We start from the raw sequence: 10,967 nt of genomic DNA, 5'->3' as shown, positions 1-10,967 counted from the left end.
CCCCACCCGTGCCCTGCCCCGCCCCGCCCGGCCTCGCCGCCAACGGCTGCGGGTCTGCGGCAGCCGATACCGCCGGTGGGTTCGGTGTCGGTCTGCGGAGATAAAGGAGGCGGGTGCGGAGCTGGCCCAGTGCCTCCCACGGGGGAGGTGGTGTTTGTGTGGGTGTGTGTGTGCGTGCACTCGGTGGGTGTCAGCTCGGGGTGGGGTGGTCAGTGGGAGCCTGGCCGGTGGCCTGAGCTCCGGCAGCAGCCAGCCCCGAGTCGGGGTCCAGCTCCTGGGGGAGGCTGCCCGGTGCACCGGGGCTGATCCCAGCACGGGAACAGGGCTGCCGCGGGCTCCTTTCCCTGGTGGCTCACGGCCGTGACGGGGCTCTGAGTGTGTCCTGGGGAAGGGACTTTACAGGCCCTGCTGCCTGCGTGGGCTCGGTGCTGCCGGTGTCTCTGGCAGGAGCGCTGCACCTTACACTCACTGGAGATTCCAGCTGCCTTTTCCATCTCTCGGAGTCACCGGGCCTCTGCCACCAATTCCAAGAATCAGAGGGCCCTGGTGTTTCTGACTGACCAACTTAGTTCCTTTTCTGTTTCAAAGGGAGACGCTGGTTTTCACCATGAATTTTGAAGGTCTTGACCCCTCCCTTGCCGAGTATGCTCCCCCCCTCCACGCCGCACTGGACCCTGTCCTGGACCCCCATCTCAACCCCAGCTTGCTGCAGAACGTGGAGCTGGATCCTGAGGGGGTGCCGTTAGAGGGTATCGCCGTGCCAGAGTCGGTGCACCTCATGGAGGGCATGTACAGCGAGCTGCACACCGCCGTCTCTGAAGTGGGGGTGCCCGTCTCTGTCTCCCATTTTGACCTGCATGAAGAAATGCTGTGGGTTGGGAACCATGGGGTAGGTGCCTGCTCTGGGAGCGGGGCAGGGAGGGTCACTGCCCGAGCCAGGCTGTCTGTGCTGCTCTCGCAGCCCAACACCTGCCTGCTGCGACCAGCTGGGGGCAAGCTGGCTGTGGGTGGAGAGAGGTTCAGCATTGGGCCGAGCTGGAGGGTCCTGCTCAAACTAGGGTTGTGCTGCACCGGTGCAGAGCTTCTGCCTGGAGGTGGTTGATGTGTCTTGGAGCATGAGCCTCTTGGTGTTCCCCAAGTAACTTTACTGTCCTGGTGTGTGGTGCTGCTGGAGCTTTCGGTTCATTACTTGTGTCTGTATGTATCTGCCTGAAAAGGAAAAACCTGAGCAGTCTTCCGCAGTTTGGGGCACACGGGGGGCAGGAAGCCCCCCACCCCGTAGGCTGGCTGAGGCCATAAGGCAGCCGATGGCTTGTCTCTGCCAGGGAGCTGGCACAGGGCAAAGCAGCATTTGCCTGTGTCACATCCAAGTGAGGCTGGGGCAGGTCTTGACAAGCCTGTCCCTGGCTGGTTTTAGGGCCACGCCACCTCTTTCTTCGGCCCGACGCTGGAGCGATACTCCTCCTTCCAAGTGAACAGCAGTGATGACATCCGCCAGATCCAGAGCCTGGAGAACGGTGTCCTTTTTCTGACCAAAACCAACCTGAAGTACATGTCCCGGGGGGGCCTCATCATTTTTGACTACCTGTGAGTGCCTTCCCCTGGCAGCAGGCGGGTCGTGCGGGCCCCATGAGGTGCCCCTGTGCTGGGGGAGATGGTCCCAGCCCCTCTGCTGGCTGTGTAAAGGCTAGATGTGGGAGAGGGCAAGGGCAGATCCTCCACCCCCTTCCCCACTGCCTCCCTGAGCTGGGCAGGAGTGTGAGGGCTGTCCTCTCCTACAGCATGGACGAGTCTGAGGACATGCACAGTCTCCTGCTGACGGACAGCAGCACGCTGCTCGTTGGTGGGCTGCAGAACCACGTCATTGAGATAGACCTCAACACAGTCCAGGAGACTCAGAAGGTACAGCCGGGCTGGGGGCTGCACCCTGCTGTGGGGAGGTGCTTTGTTCTGGGACTCAACCCTGCTCACCCCACTCTTCTGCCTCCTTCCCAGTACACTGTGGAGGTTCCTGGCATCACCATCATGAGGCAATCAAACCGCTTCTTTTTCTGTGGGCACACCTCAGGGAAGGTAATGCCAGCCCCATCCTACCTGGCAGCCCTGCTGATGCTCGGCTTCTGTCTGGGGTACCCTGGAGTTGGTGTTAAGCTTTTCCCAGAGCTCAAGGGGCTCCCGAGTAGCTGGCAGCTGCCTGCGTGGCATCCAGCACCTCCATCTTGCCCTCCCAGGTCTCCCTGCGTGATCTGCGCACATTTGTGGTAGAGCATGAATTTGATGCGTACTCGGGCAGCTTGTCTGATTTTGATGTCCACGGGAACCTGCTGGTGACCTGCGGCTTCTCCAGCCGAATGAACGGCCTCGCCTGCGACCGCTTCCTGAAGGTGTATGACCTGCGCATGATGCGGGCCACCACCCCGCTGCAGGTCCACATCGACCCCTTCTTCCTCCGCTTCATCCCCACCTACACCTCCCGCCTGGCCATCATCTCCCAGACAGGTGGGCAAAGCCGCATCTCCCGCCTGGCTGGGCTCTGCTCCCCTGGCGAGAGTGGGGCAATGGTCCCAGCATCCCCCAGGCTCAGGGTCAAATTCCAGTGGGATAGAGTTGGCCGAGTGCTCTCGACCTGTGCCCAGCCAGTTCAAATGGCCCTGTAAGCGAGAGGTGTGCTGGGTCACTGTGTGCTGTCTGCCCACATGCTCCCTGGTGCCACTTTGCTCCGCGCTTCCCTCTCACGCAGGTCAGTGCCAGTTCTGCGAGCCCACTGGCCTCGCCAACCCCGCTGACATCTTCCACGTGAACACCGTTGGGCCCCTGATCATGACCTTTGACGTCTCGGCCAGCAAGCAGGCCCTGGCCTTCGGCGACTCAGAGGGGTGCGTCCACCTCTGGGCCGACTCCCCAGAGGTCACCTTCAATGCCTACTCCCGGGAGACCGACTTTGCCTTGCCCTGCATCGTGGACACGCTGCCCCACTTGGACTGGAACCAGGACCTTGTGCCACTCTCGCTCATCCCTGTGCCGCTGACCAGCGACACCCTGCTCTCCGACTGGCCTGCTGCCAACTCTGCCCCGGCACCCCGGTAATTTGCCAGTCTCTCCCAGCGAAAACCAGCATGGGAAAGCTGGCCCCAGCAGAGTTCCTCTCCTTCCCCGGGTCTTGGGAACAGGAAAGCAGCTCTGTTGCTCCCCCTGCTCCACCGCCTCGTGGCTTGTGCTGCCTTTCCTTGTCAAGTGCCCTGTGAAATGTAATATAAGCTCCCCGTGGTGGAGCTTAACCGCTAAGGTGCAGTGACTTGGCAGGTCTGAAGATGGTAGAGTATGGTCAAACCTCTGTCTTCCTGGTGGGGAGATCCTGGTGGGATCCTGGCTGCATTCTGCCTGTGCAGAAGCTCTTGTTTTTTGTTTGCTTAAGCCCTGTCCCGAAGACACCTGCACTCAGTGCTGCTGCCGTGTTCTGGCGTAGCCCAGGTGTTTTGTTGTGACAGAAAATGAATCTGGGGGAAGGACTAAGTGGGGGAAACCCTCATGACCTGCTGGTTGCGTCCGTGAGCACACCAAGCAAGGCCCTTAGTTAAATGATGCTGTCAAACAGAGCAGCCTCTGAGTTGCGGTGTGTTTTGCAGACGAGCCCCTCCAGTAGATCCTGAAATTTTGCGCACTATGAAGAAAGTGGGGTTCATTGGCTATGCCCCAAACCCAAGGACCAAGCTCCGCAACCAGGTACCCGCTCTCAGAAGGGGATTGTGTGGGGCATGGGGTACTTTGGCCAGCAGCGGATGTGTGCAGTTTGGGGAGGGATGGAGCTCTTGCTGCATGTTGAATGATCTCAGAGCTTTCTGCAGGGCTCGGGACAGGGGTGAGAGATGAAATTCTCTGGCTTGGGGTGTTGCAGGAGGCAGGTGTATAGTTTGGAGGTGACAGCAGTGTCAGCGGGTGAGCCAGCCATGGAGGAGGGCTGGAGTCTCCCCCCTTGGTCCAGAATCCCAGTATCGCTAACTTACTCTGTGGTAGGGAAGGTTTGAGCTGTCCGGTTTGGAGGTTTATGGCACGTCCCTCGCCCTTGGGAAAACACTGCTGTGTTTCGCCCTTGCCCGCAGCACCGCTGTAGTTTCCCCACAGTGATAAGTCCCTTGTAAGAAGGAAGGTGTGGAGGCCTCCTGCAGGTTAAGGGAGGGCCCCGCTCCTTTCTGGTTTATTCCTTTGCTCATTCGGGGAGGCAGGAAAGCCCAGGAGTTGATTGTTTCAGCACGTGGTGCTTCTCTTCACCTCAGGGTTCAGCCATTCTTCCCTTCTCTTACCCATCACAGATTCCCTATCGGTTAAAAGAGACAGACAACGAGTTTGACAGCTTCAGCCAAGTCCCCGAGTCCCCAATTGGGCGGGAAGAGGAGCCACACCTCTACATGGTGGCCAAGAAGTACAGAAAGGTAGTGGCCTTCCAGGGCACAGGGCTGGGAGGCCCCAGGCTGGGCTTGTCTGGAGCGAAGGACCTGCCTGGGTCCAAGCACCTGCCCATGTCTCCGTGGGGAGCACCTAGGCGTTGCGCCCGTGTCCCGTGCTGTGGGAAGGTGTCTGTTTAACACGTTGTGTCTCCACTCAGGTCACGATCAAATACTCCAAGCTGGGGCTGGAAGACTTTGACTTCAAGCATTACAACAAGACGCTGTTTGCGGGCCTGGAGCCCCATATCCCCAATGCCTACTGCAACTGCATGATCCAGGTGGGAGATGCCCCAGCCCTGCCCAGGCCACTGTGGCCCCCAGGACCTCCCCTGACTGCTCCGTCCCTGCTAGGTGTTGTATTTCTTGGAGCCGGTCCGCTGCCTGGTCCAGAACCACCTGTGCCAGAAGGAGTTCTGCCTGGGCTGTGAGCTAGGCTTGCTCTTCCACATGCTGGACCTGTCCCGAGGAGACCCCTGCCAGGTTTGTGGTGAGCCCAGGCGTGACGTGAGGCCAGTGGGCTGGGCTGCCTGGGAGGGTCAGAGAGATCGCAGAGGAGCAGGAGCTGGGTGGTGCCAGGTCCTCGGGTGATGGCATCAGACAGCGTGGAAACTCCTGTCACTTGACCTTGGTGACATGCTGCTCTTGCCCCATCCCCAGGGAAGCAACTTTTTGCGGGCTTTCCGCACAATCCCAGAGGCTTCAGCGCTGGGGCTCATCCTGGCTGACTCGGACGAAGCCACAGGGAAGGTGAACCTGGGGCGGCTGATTCAGAGCTGGAACCGTTTCATCCTTACTCAGCTGCACCAGGAAACCCAGGAGCAGGAGGGACCGCAGGCATATCGGGGTGCTGGCAGCAGGTAAGTCCCTGGCCAGGGGACAGGACAGGGCGTAATCGAACCAGAAAGGGGGACTGGCTCCCAGGGGCCCCATCCATCGCTCGGGAAGGAGCTTTCTTGCCACTCATGTCTGCCCTGAGGGCTGCGTGGGAACACATGGAGCTGCAGGCTACCCCTACAGCAGGGTTTGAACCCCGTGCTGAACTTCTGTCCCTTCTACGCCTAGCCCTGCTGCTTGGCGGGTTGGGGCTGTGCAGAGGGCACTGGCTCTGGAAGCCCGATGGCTGGTTCCCCAAGAGCTGCCGGAATTTGGGTGCTGGCCCTGAATGGCCCTTGTGCAGCCCAAGATGTGTGGGTCCCAGTGCTCAGCCCACCATACCAGCCAGCCCCTCTCTGCAGGGATTGCTGGGATCCTGCTAACCCTGGTGCTCTTTTTCTCCAGCAGCTTTGGGTCCTCAGGGGACTCGGTTATCGGGCAGCTGTTCAGCTGCGAGATGGAGAACTGCAGCATGTGTCGCTGTGGCAAGGAAACCGTCCGCGTGTCGTCCACGCTGCTCTTCACCCTCTCCTACCCTGAGAGCACTGGTAACAGGCAGGGGTGGGCAGGTGGGCAGGGCAGGGCCTGGCACGTTTAACGCTGCTGCATTTCGGTGGCTGGGTGGGGTTTGTTATCCAGCCGTGACTTTTCCAGGTGATAGACATCTGCAGTGAGGAGCTTCTGCAGTGGTCTGTCCTGGGCTGCAGCAGACCCAGCAGCCGAGGTCTAGTGGTGGGGTTCTAACCCGCCGAGCTTTTGGCTACAGAAAGGCAGATTTGGGGGTGGACCTTCTTGCTGGTGGTTGTGAGGAAAACCCCAGAGGTTTGGCTGAGCTAAATTGGTAAAGATTTGTGTGTTGGAAGGTGACGTTATTCTCCTTTCTTCCTTCAGAAAAGCCAGTTAAAGATTATGAGTTTGCCCAAATTTTAAAGCGAAGCATTTGCTTGGAGCAGAACACACAAGCCTGGTGTGAGAACTGTGAGAAGTACCAGCCCACGGTGAGCCTGGCAGTGGGGTGCGAGCATGTCACACTTCACAGGCTATGAGGGGGTGTGGGAGAAGGGTGTGAGTGCCCTGTGCCACTGGCTGAGTGGGGGCAGTTTCTCCATTAGTCAGTGGGGAACCTCCTGAGCAGATGCCAGAGATTCGGTTCCTGGCCTGGATGGCGAGCCGGCATGAATTGGGGTATTTCCTGGACTGTGTGAGCACTGGAATATGTCTCACAGGTCATGCGAATCCCAGCTGAATCCTCTCAGGGTAGGGGGCAGAGGGAACCCCCCCTCCAGGAGCTGAGCACACCTGCTCCCTCCCTCAGTTGTTCTTGCAGTACCCCCAGCTACCAGGAACCCAGCCAGGCAGTGGGGAGGAAGCTCTGCAGGCAAAGGCGTTGGAGGAGGGAAGAGGGTAGCACGTGCCAAATCCGGTTTTGAGCCTCTCCAGGGCTCTTGGTGCTGCCCAGCTTCCATCTCCTGCTCTCTCTGCAGGTCCAGACCCGGAACATCCGCTGCCTGCCGGACGTCCTGGTCATTAACTGTGAGGTGAACAGCTCCAAGGAGGCAGATTTCTGGAAGACACAGGCTGAGGTGGGGGAGACACTTTGGGGCAGAAGCAGGCTTGTTCTCCCTGGCACATGGGGTTTGCTGCGTGTCCAGTTCTGCGGAGGTGTTTTCACTCTGATCTCGCTGTCTCTAACAGTCTCTTGCTCTCCACCTGAGCATCACCCTACTTTGTTCACAGAGGACATGTTGGTATTTGGTCATGCTTGTAGCATGAGCCATGCGCTTGGAGTTGGAAAAGACAAGATTCCTGCCATGACAAAGCTGATGGGACTGCAGTAGAGTCACTCTTTCATTTCCCCAGTCCCCCACGACCTAGGAGCAGCAAGGCAGTGCCTGCTTCGCAGAGCACAAGCCCAGCAGAGAGCGGGTGGACAGTTGGGTTTCCCTTGCTGTCTTTTTCCCCTCTCACCGACTTCAAAAGTCCCTGTCTTTTCCCCACTTCTGGCCTGGCTGTCACCTACGTGTTCCCAAGCCCAGCCTGTCACTCTGCGCTGACGCTTGCCTGTGTTTCGTTGCCAGTATGCCTTTCAGAGAGCCATGATGAAGAGAGGAGGCTTTGAGATCACCAAAGGCAAAGAAATCTCTCTTGGAGAGTGGTAGGTGACCGTTCCTGGGGTGGCGACTCTGAGCAGTGACACCTTCTGGGTTGTTCTCTGGGCCTTGGAGAGCTCAGGGCCATTTCTCATCTGATAATTTGATAATCTACCTGTCTGTAGCTCCTTGGGGGCTCTGAACTGGAACAGTCTCATTGCTGCTCTGAGACTGTGACCCTGTATGGGCGCCCTGCACAGCATCTCCTTCAGATACCCTTGTGATCCACCTTGTGACCCATTTTTGAGCCCCCAGCTCTCATTGCCCTTCCCTTTTCAGACTGACAAAAGACCAAGGACCATGTATCGGCCCTTTCTGGCCAACATTAACTGACCGCCTTTCCCAGGGCCCTGCTCTAGGCAGCTGTGGGGAAGTGATGCAGCTCTGGTTTCCCCATCTGTCCTGCGGAAGGTTCAGGAATAGGCTGGCGAGTGGGTGGGTGGGGTGACGGGGTTCCTGCCCTGGAGAAGTTGGCCTGGACAACATCTCATGACTCCCTCCAACTTGGCCTTCCATGATTCTCCGTGCAGGAAGGAGCTGGGGAACCCCAACACAGGGCATTCGTATCCTTCTGTGGAGGAACTGAAGAATATTTGGATCCCTCATGCCATCAAGATGAGGCTGACCAAGAGCAAGGAGCTAGATGTCTGCAACTGGAGTGAGAGTGATGAGGTAAAGGCTGATGAGATCCTTCTGGGGCTACGTGGTTTTGCGCACGTGGGGCTGTGGGAGCAGAACTGGTTCAGAACTGCTTTCTGCTGAGCATGTGTGGGCGAGAGATAATGAGGCTGTCTCGGAGACACCTTGGGTGACCATGGAAACCTCTGGGCTGGTGGTGAGACAGCATGTCCGAGCTCTGGGGTTTGGGTTGGAGGCCTGGGAGCTGCCTGGCTGACAGCCGGGGCTCAGATGTTTCCCTGGGACTGGTTCCTCCTGCAGCTGAGCCCAACCGATGACCCTGAGTCGGTTTATGTCTACGATCTAATGGCCACTGTCGTCCACATCCTGGATTCCCGCACGGGGGGCAGCCTGGTGGGGCACATCAAAGTGGGAGAGACCTACCACCAAAGGAAGGAGGTGAGAAGCCCTGCGGGATGGGTGCTCTCCTGCCCACAGCCATTGTACCCACAGGCTGCCAAGAGCAGCCCTGCTTCCCTGAAGTCCTGCCTTGCCGAGGGGTTCTCGCCCATGGCTAGCTCCGGGGTCGGGTTGTTTCACAGACCCGTTCCTGGGTCTCTTAGTCAAGTGTTGAGTGTTTGGCTGAATGTGCCATGCAGCCCTAAACAGCTAAGTGCTGCTCACGCACCTTACGGGGAGGGAAGGGCTGAAGAAGCACTCTTCCCACACTTACTCAGGCTGGTTCCTCCTGGTCACAGGCACGTTGCCAGCTTGTCCTTGTGCTTCCAGGTAAGGGCTGGGACGTCATCTCCCTTCCTGAGGAAAGGGGGCTGGGCTGGGCAGTCCTGTTGTATGGTGGAGATGCCCAAGCCAGGAGTTCCCAGAGTGTGTCAAGGCTGCATCCCTGTCTCTTATCTGTTGCATCTCCATGGGGTTGTGGTTACGAGTCGGGCAGGGACCGTGCCTGTCCAGCCTGAGTGCTTCATGTATGCACTGTCACCACCCAGGCCAGCAGGGATTTCCCCACAGTGTCCCAGGAAGGGCGGGAGTTCCCACATGGCATGGTCACACCCCTCTTTCCCTGGTAATTGGGTAGAGGAGTCATTGCATTTGCCTGGGGGGGGCCCCTAAGGCAGTGCCTCTGCCTCTCCCCCCAGGGAGTCACACACCAGCAGTGGTATCTCTTCAACGACTTCCTCATTGAGCCTGTGGATAAGGTGAGTGCTCGGGGGCCGTGCCACTGGCCCTGTGTTGACGCAAGACCGTGGCTGCGGGGACCCCATGGAGGGGGGGTTCCTGCTGCACACAGGAGCACCAAGCCCCACACCAGGCTGCCCCTGCACTGTCCTCCCCTCCCCTGCAGTGCGAGGCGGTGCAGTTTGACATGAGCTGGAAGGTGCCGGCTATCCTGTACTACGCCCGGCGCAACCTCAACGCCAAGTACAACCTCGTCAGTGAGTGTCTGGGGTGGAAGTGGCTGCATGGCCAGCAGCACTGGCTCGCAGCTGATTTCCCTTCCCCTTTTCCTGCAGTCAAGAACCCGATCGAAGCCAGCGTGCTGCTGGCGGAGGCCTCCTTGGCTCGCAAGCAGCGCAAGTGCCATGCCACCTTCATCCCCCTCATGTTGAATGAGATGCCGCAGGCGGGCGACCTGGTGGGGCTGGATGCCGAATTTGTCACGCTGAATGAGGTCAGGCCTCCCCACAGCAGGGGAGGGGGTGCTGGGGTGCAGGGGCAGCCCCTCTGGGTGCGCCTGGTCCCCATGGGGACTGCAGGAGCTGTTGATCACCGAGCTCTCCTCTCACCCATTGCAGGAGGAGGCCGAGCTTCGCAGTGACGGGACCAAGTCCACCATCAAGCCCAGCCAGATGTCGGTGGCCAGGATCACATGCGTGCGCGGCCAGGGCCCTAATGAGGGCGTCCCCTTCATTGACGACTATATCTCCACACAAGAGCAGGTATGGGGCTCCTGCCTGGCCTCACGCAGCTCCCCAGCCCCACAGGGAAGACATGGACCCACTCTGCCTCCCATTCCACAGAGGGGCACCCACAATAATGGCAGCACCCTCCCCGGGATGCTGGCAGGGGACTTGGGGAGGGGGCAGACCCCCACGGCTGCCCCTCAGCCCTCCCAGCCCACCTCCATGGGCCCTGGTCTCCGCAGGTAGTGGATTACCTGACCCAATACTCGGGGATCAAGCCGGGGGACCTGGATGCCAAGATCTCCTCCAAGCACCTCACCACTCTCAAATCCACCTACCTGAAGCTGCGCTTCCTCATCGATGTGGGAGTCAAGTTTGTGGGCCATGGGCTGCAGAAGGACTTCCGTGTCATCAACCTGATGGTGACAGCATGGAGCCTCCCCTCCCTTAACCCAGGCGTGGGGGTCTCAGGGTGGGGCTGGGAGGCTGGTGGCAGCACTGGGGCTCGGCGGCTTCCCCCCCCCCACCCTGGCAGCAGGACCCTCTGCTTTCCAGGTGCCCAAGGACCAGGTGATCGACACCGTCTACCTGTTCCACATCCCAAGGAAGAGGATGATTTCCCTGCGCTTCCTCGCCTGGTACTTCCTGGGTCAGTGGCTGAACCCTCAGATCCAGCAGGGGCAGGAGCGGGGGGTCCCTGCCAGCCCCCCTCCTCCCTGACCTGGGCTTTCCCCCCAGACCTGAAGATCCAGGGGGAGACCCACGACAGCATCGAGGACGCGCGCACGGCGCTGCAGCTCTACCGCAAGTACCTGGAGCTGACCCCGCAGGGTGCTGAGCCCGAGGACTTCCGCAAGGTGCTCAAGGGCCTCTACGAGAAGGGGCGCAAGATGGACTGGAAGGTGCCCGAGCCTGACACCCAGAGCAGCCCCAAGCGTAAGGCAACGCTACAGCCCCCC

At 59.5% G+C, this 10,967-nt stretch overlaps 1 protein-coding gene across 1 annotated transcript in view; it reads left to right on the top strand.

The window, feature by feature from the left end:
- Positions 1–55: 55 nt before the first annotated feature.
- Positions 56–10,967, top strand: part of PAN2 (PAN2 poly(A) specific ribonuclease subunit) — an 11,419-nt gene continuing 507 nt past the window's right edge. The window contains exons 1-25 of the mRNA XM_010565184.1: positions 56–113; positions 589–889; positions 1,418–1,587; positions 1,782–1,902; positions 1,996–2,073; positions 2,232–2,499; positions 2,741–3,083; positions 3,627–3,723; positions 4,311–4,430; positions 4,604–4,723; positions 4,797–4,925; positions 5,103–5,302; positions 5,727–5,866; positions 6,210–6,316; positions 6,803–6,901; positions 7,397–7,473; positions 7,999–8,140; positions 8,408–8,545; positions 9,244–9,303; positions 9,450–9,540; positions 9,619–9,776; positions 9,901–10,044; positions 10,251–10,430; positions 10,564–10,657; positions 10,747–10,949. Of these exons, the coding sequence (XP_010563486.1) occupies positions 608–889; positions 1,418–1,587; positions 1,782–1,902; positions 1,996–2,073; positions 2,232–2,499; positions 2,741–3,083; positions 3,627–3,723; positions 4,311–4,430; positions 4,604–4,723; positions 4,797–4,925; positions 5,103–5,302; positions 5,727–5,866; positions 6,210–6,316; positions 6,803–6,901; positions 7,397–7,473; positions 7,999–8,140; positions 8,408–8,545; positions 9,244–9,303; positions 9,450–9,540; positions 9,619–9,776; positions 9,901–10,044; positions 10,251–10,430; positions 10,564–10,657; positions 10,747–10,949 (3,561 nt within the window). The 5' untranslated portion in view covers positions 56–113; positions 589–607. The remainder of the gene's footprint in view (positions 114–588; positions 890–1,417; positions 1,588–1,781; positions 1,903–1,995; positions 2,074–2,231; positions 2,500–2,740; positions 3,084–3,626; positions 3,724–4,310; positions 4,431–4,603; positions 4,724–4,796; positions 4,926–5,102; positions 5,303–5,726; positions 5,867–6,209; positions 6,317–6,802; positions 6,902–7,396; positions 7,474–7,998; positions 8,141–8,407; positions 8,546–9,243; positions 9,304–9,449; positions 9,541–9,618; positions 9,777–9,900; positions 10,045–10,250; positions 10,431–10,563; positions 10,658–10,746; positions 10,950–10,967) is intronic.

This window comes from Haliaeetus leucocephalus, unplaced genomic scaffold, assembly GCF_000737465.1.
Source record: "Haliaeetus leucocephalus isolate CR32 unplaced genomic scaffold, Haliaeetus_leucocephalus-4.0 Scaffold186, whole genome shotgun sequence".
Lineage (NCBI taxonomy): Eukaryota > Metazoa > Chordata > Aves > Accipitriformes > Accipitridae > Haliaeetus > Haliaeetus leucocephalus.
This window is presented reverse-complemented; position numbering and strand designations above follow the sequence as displayed.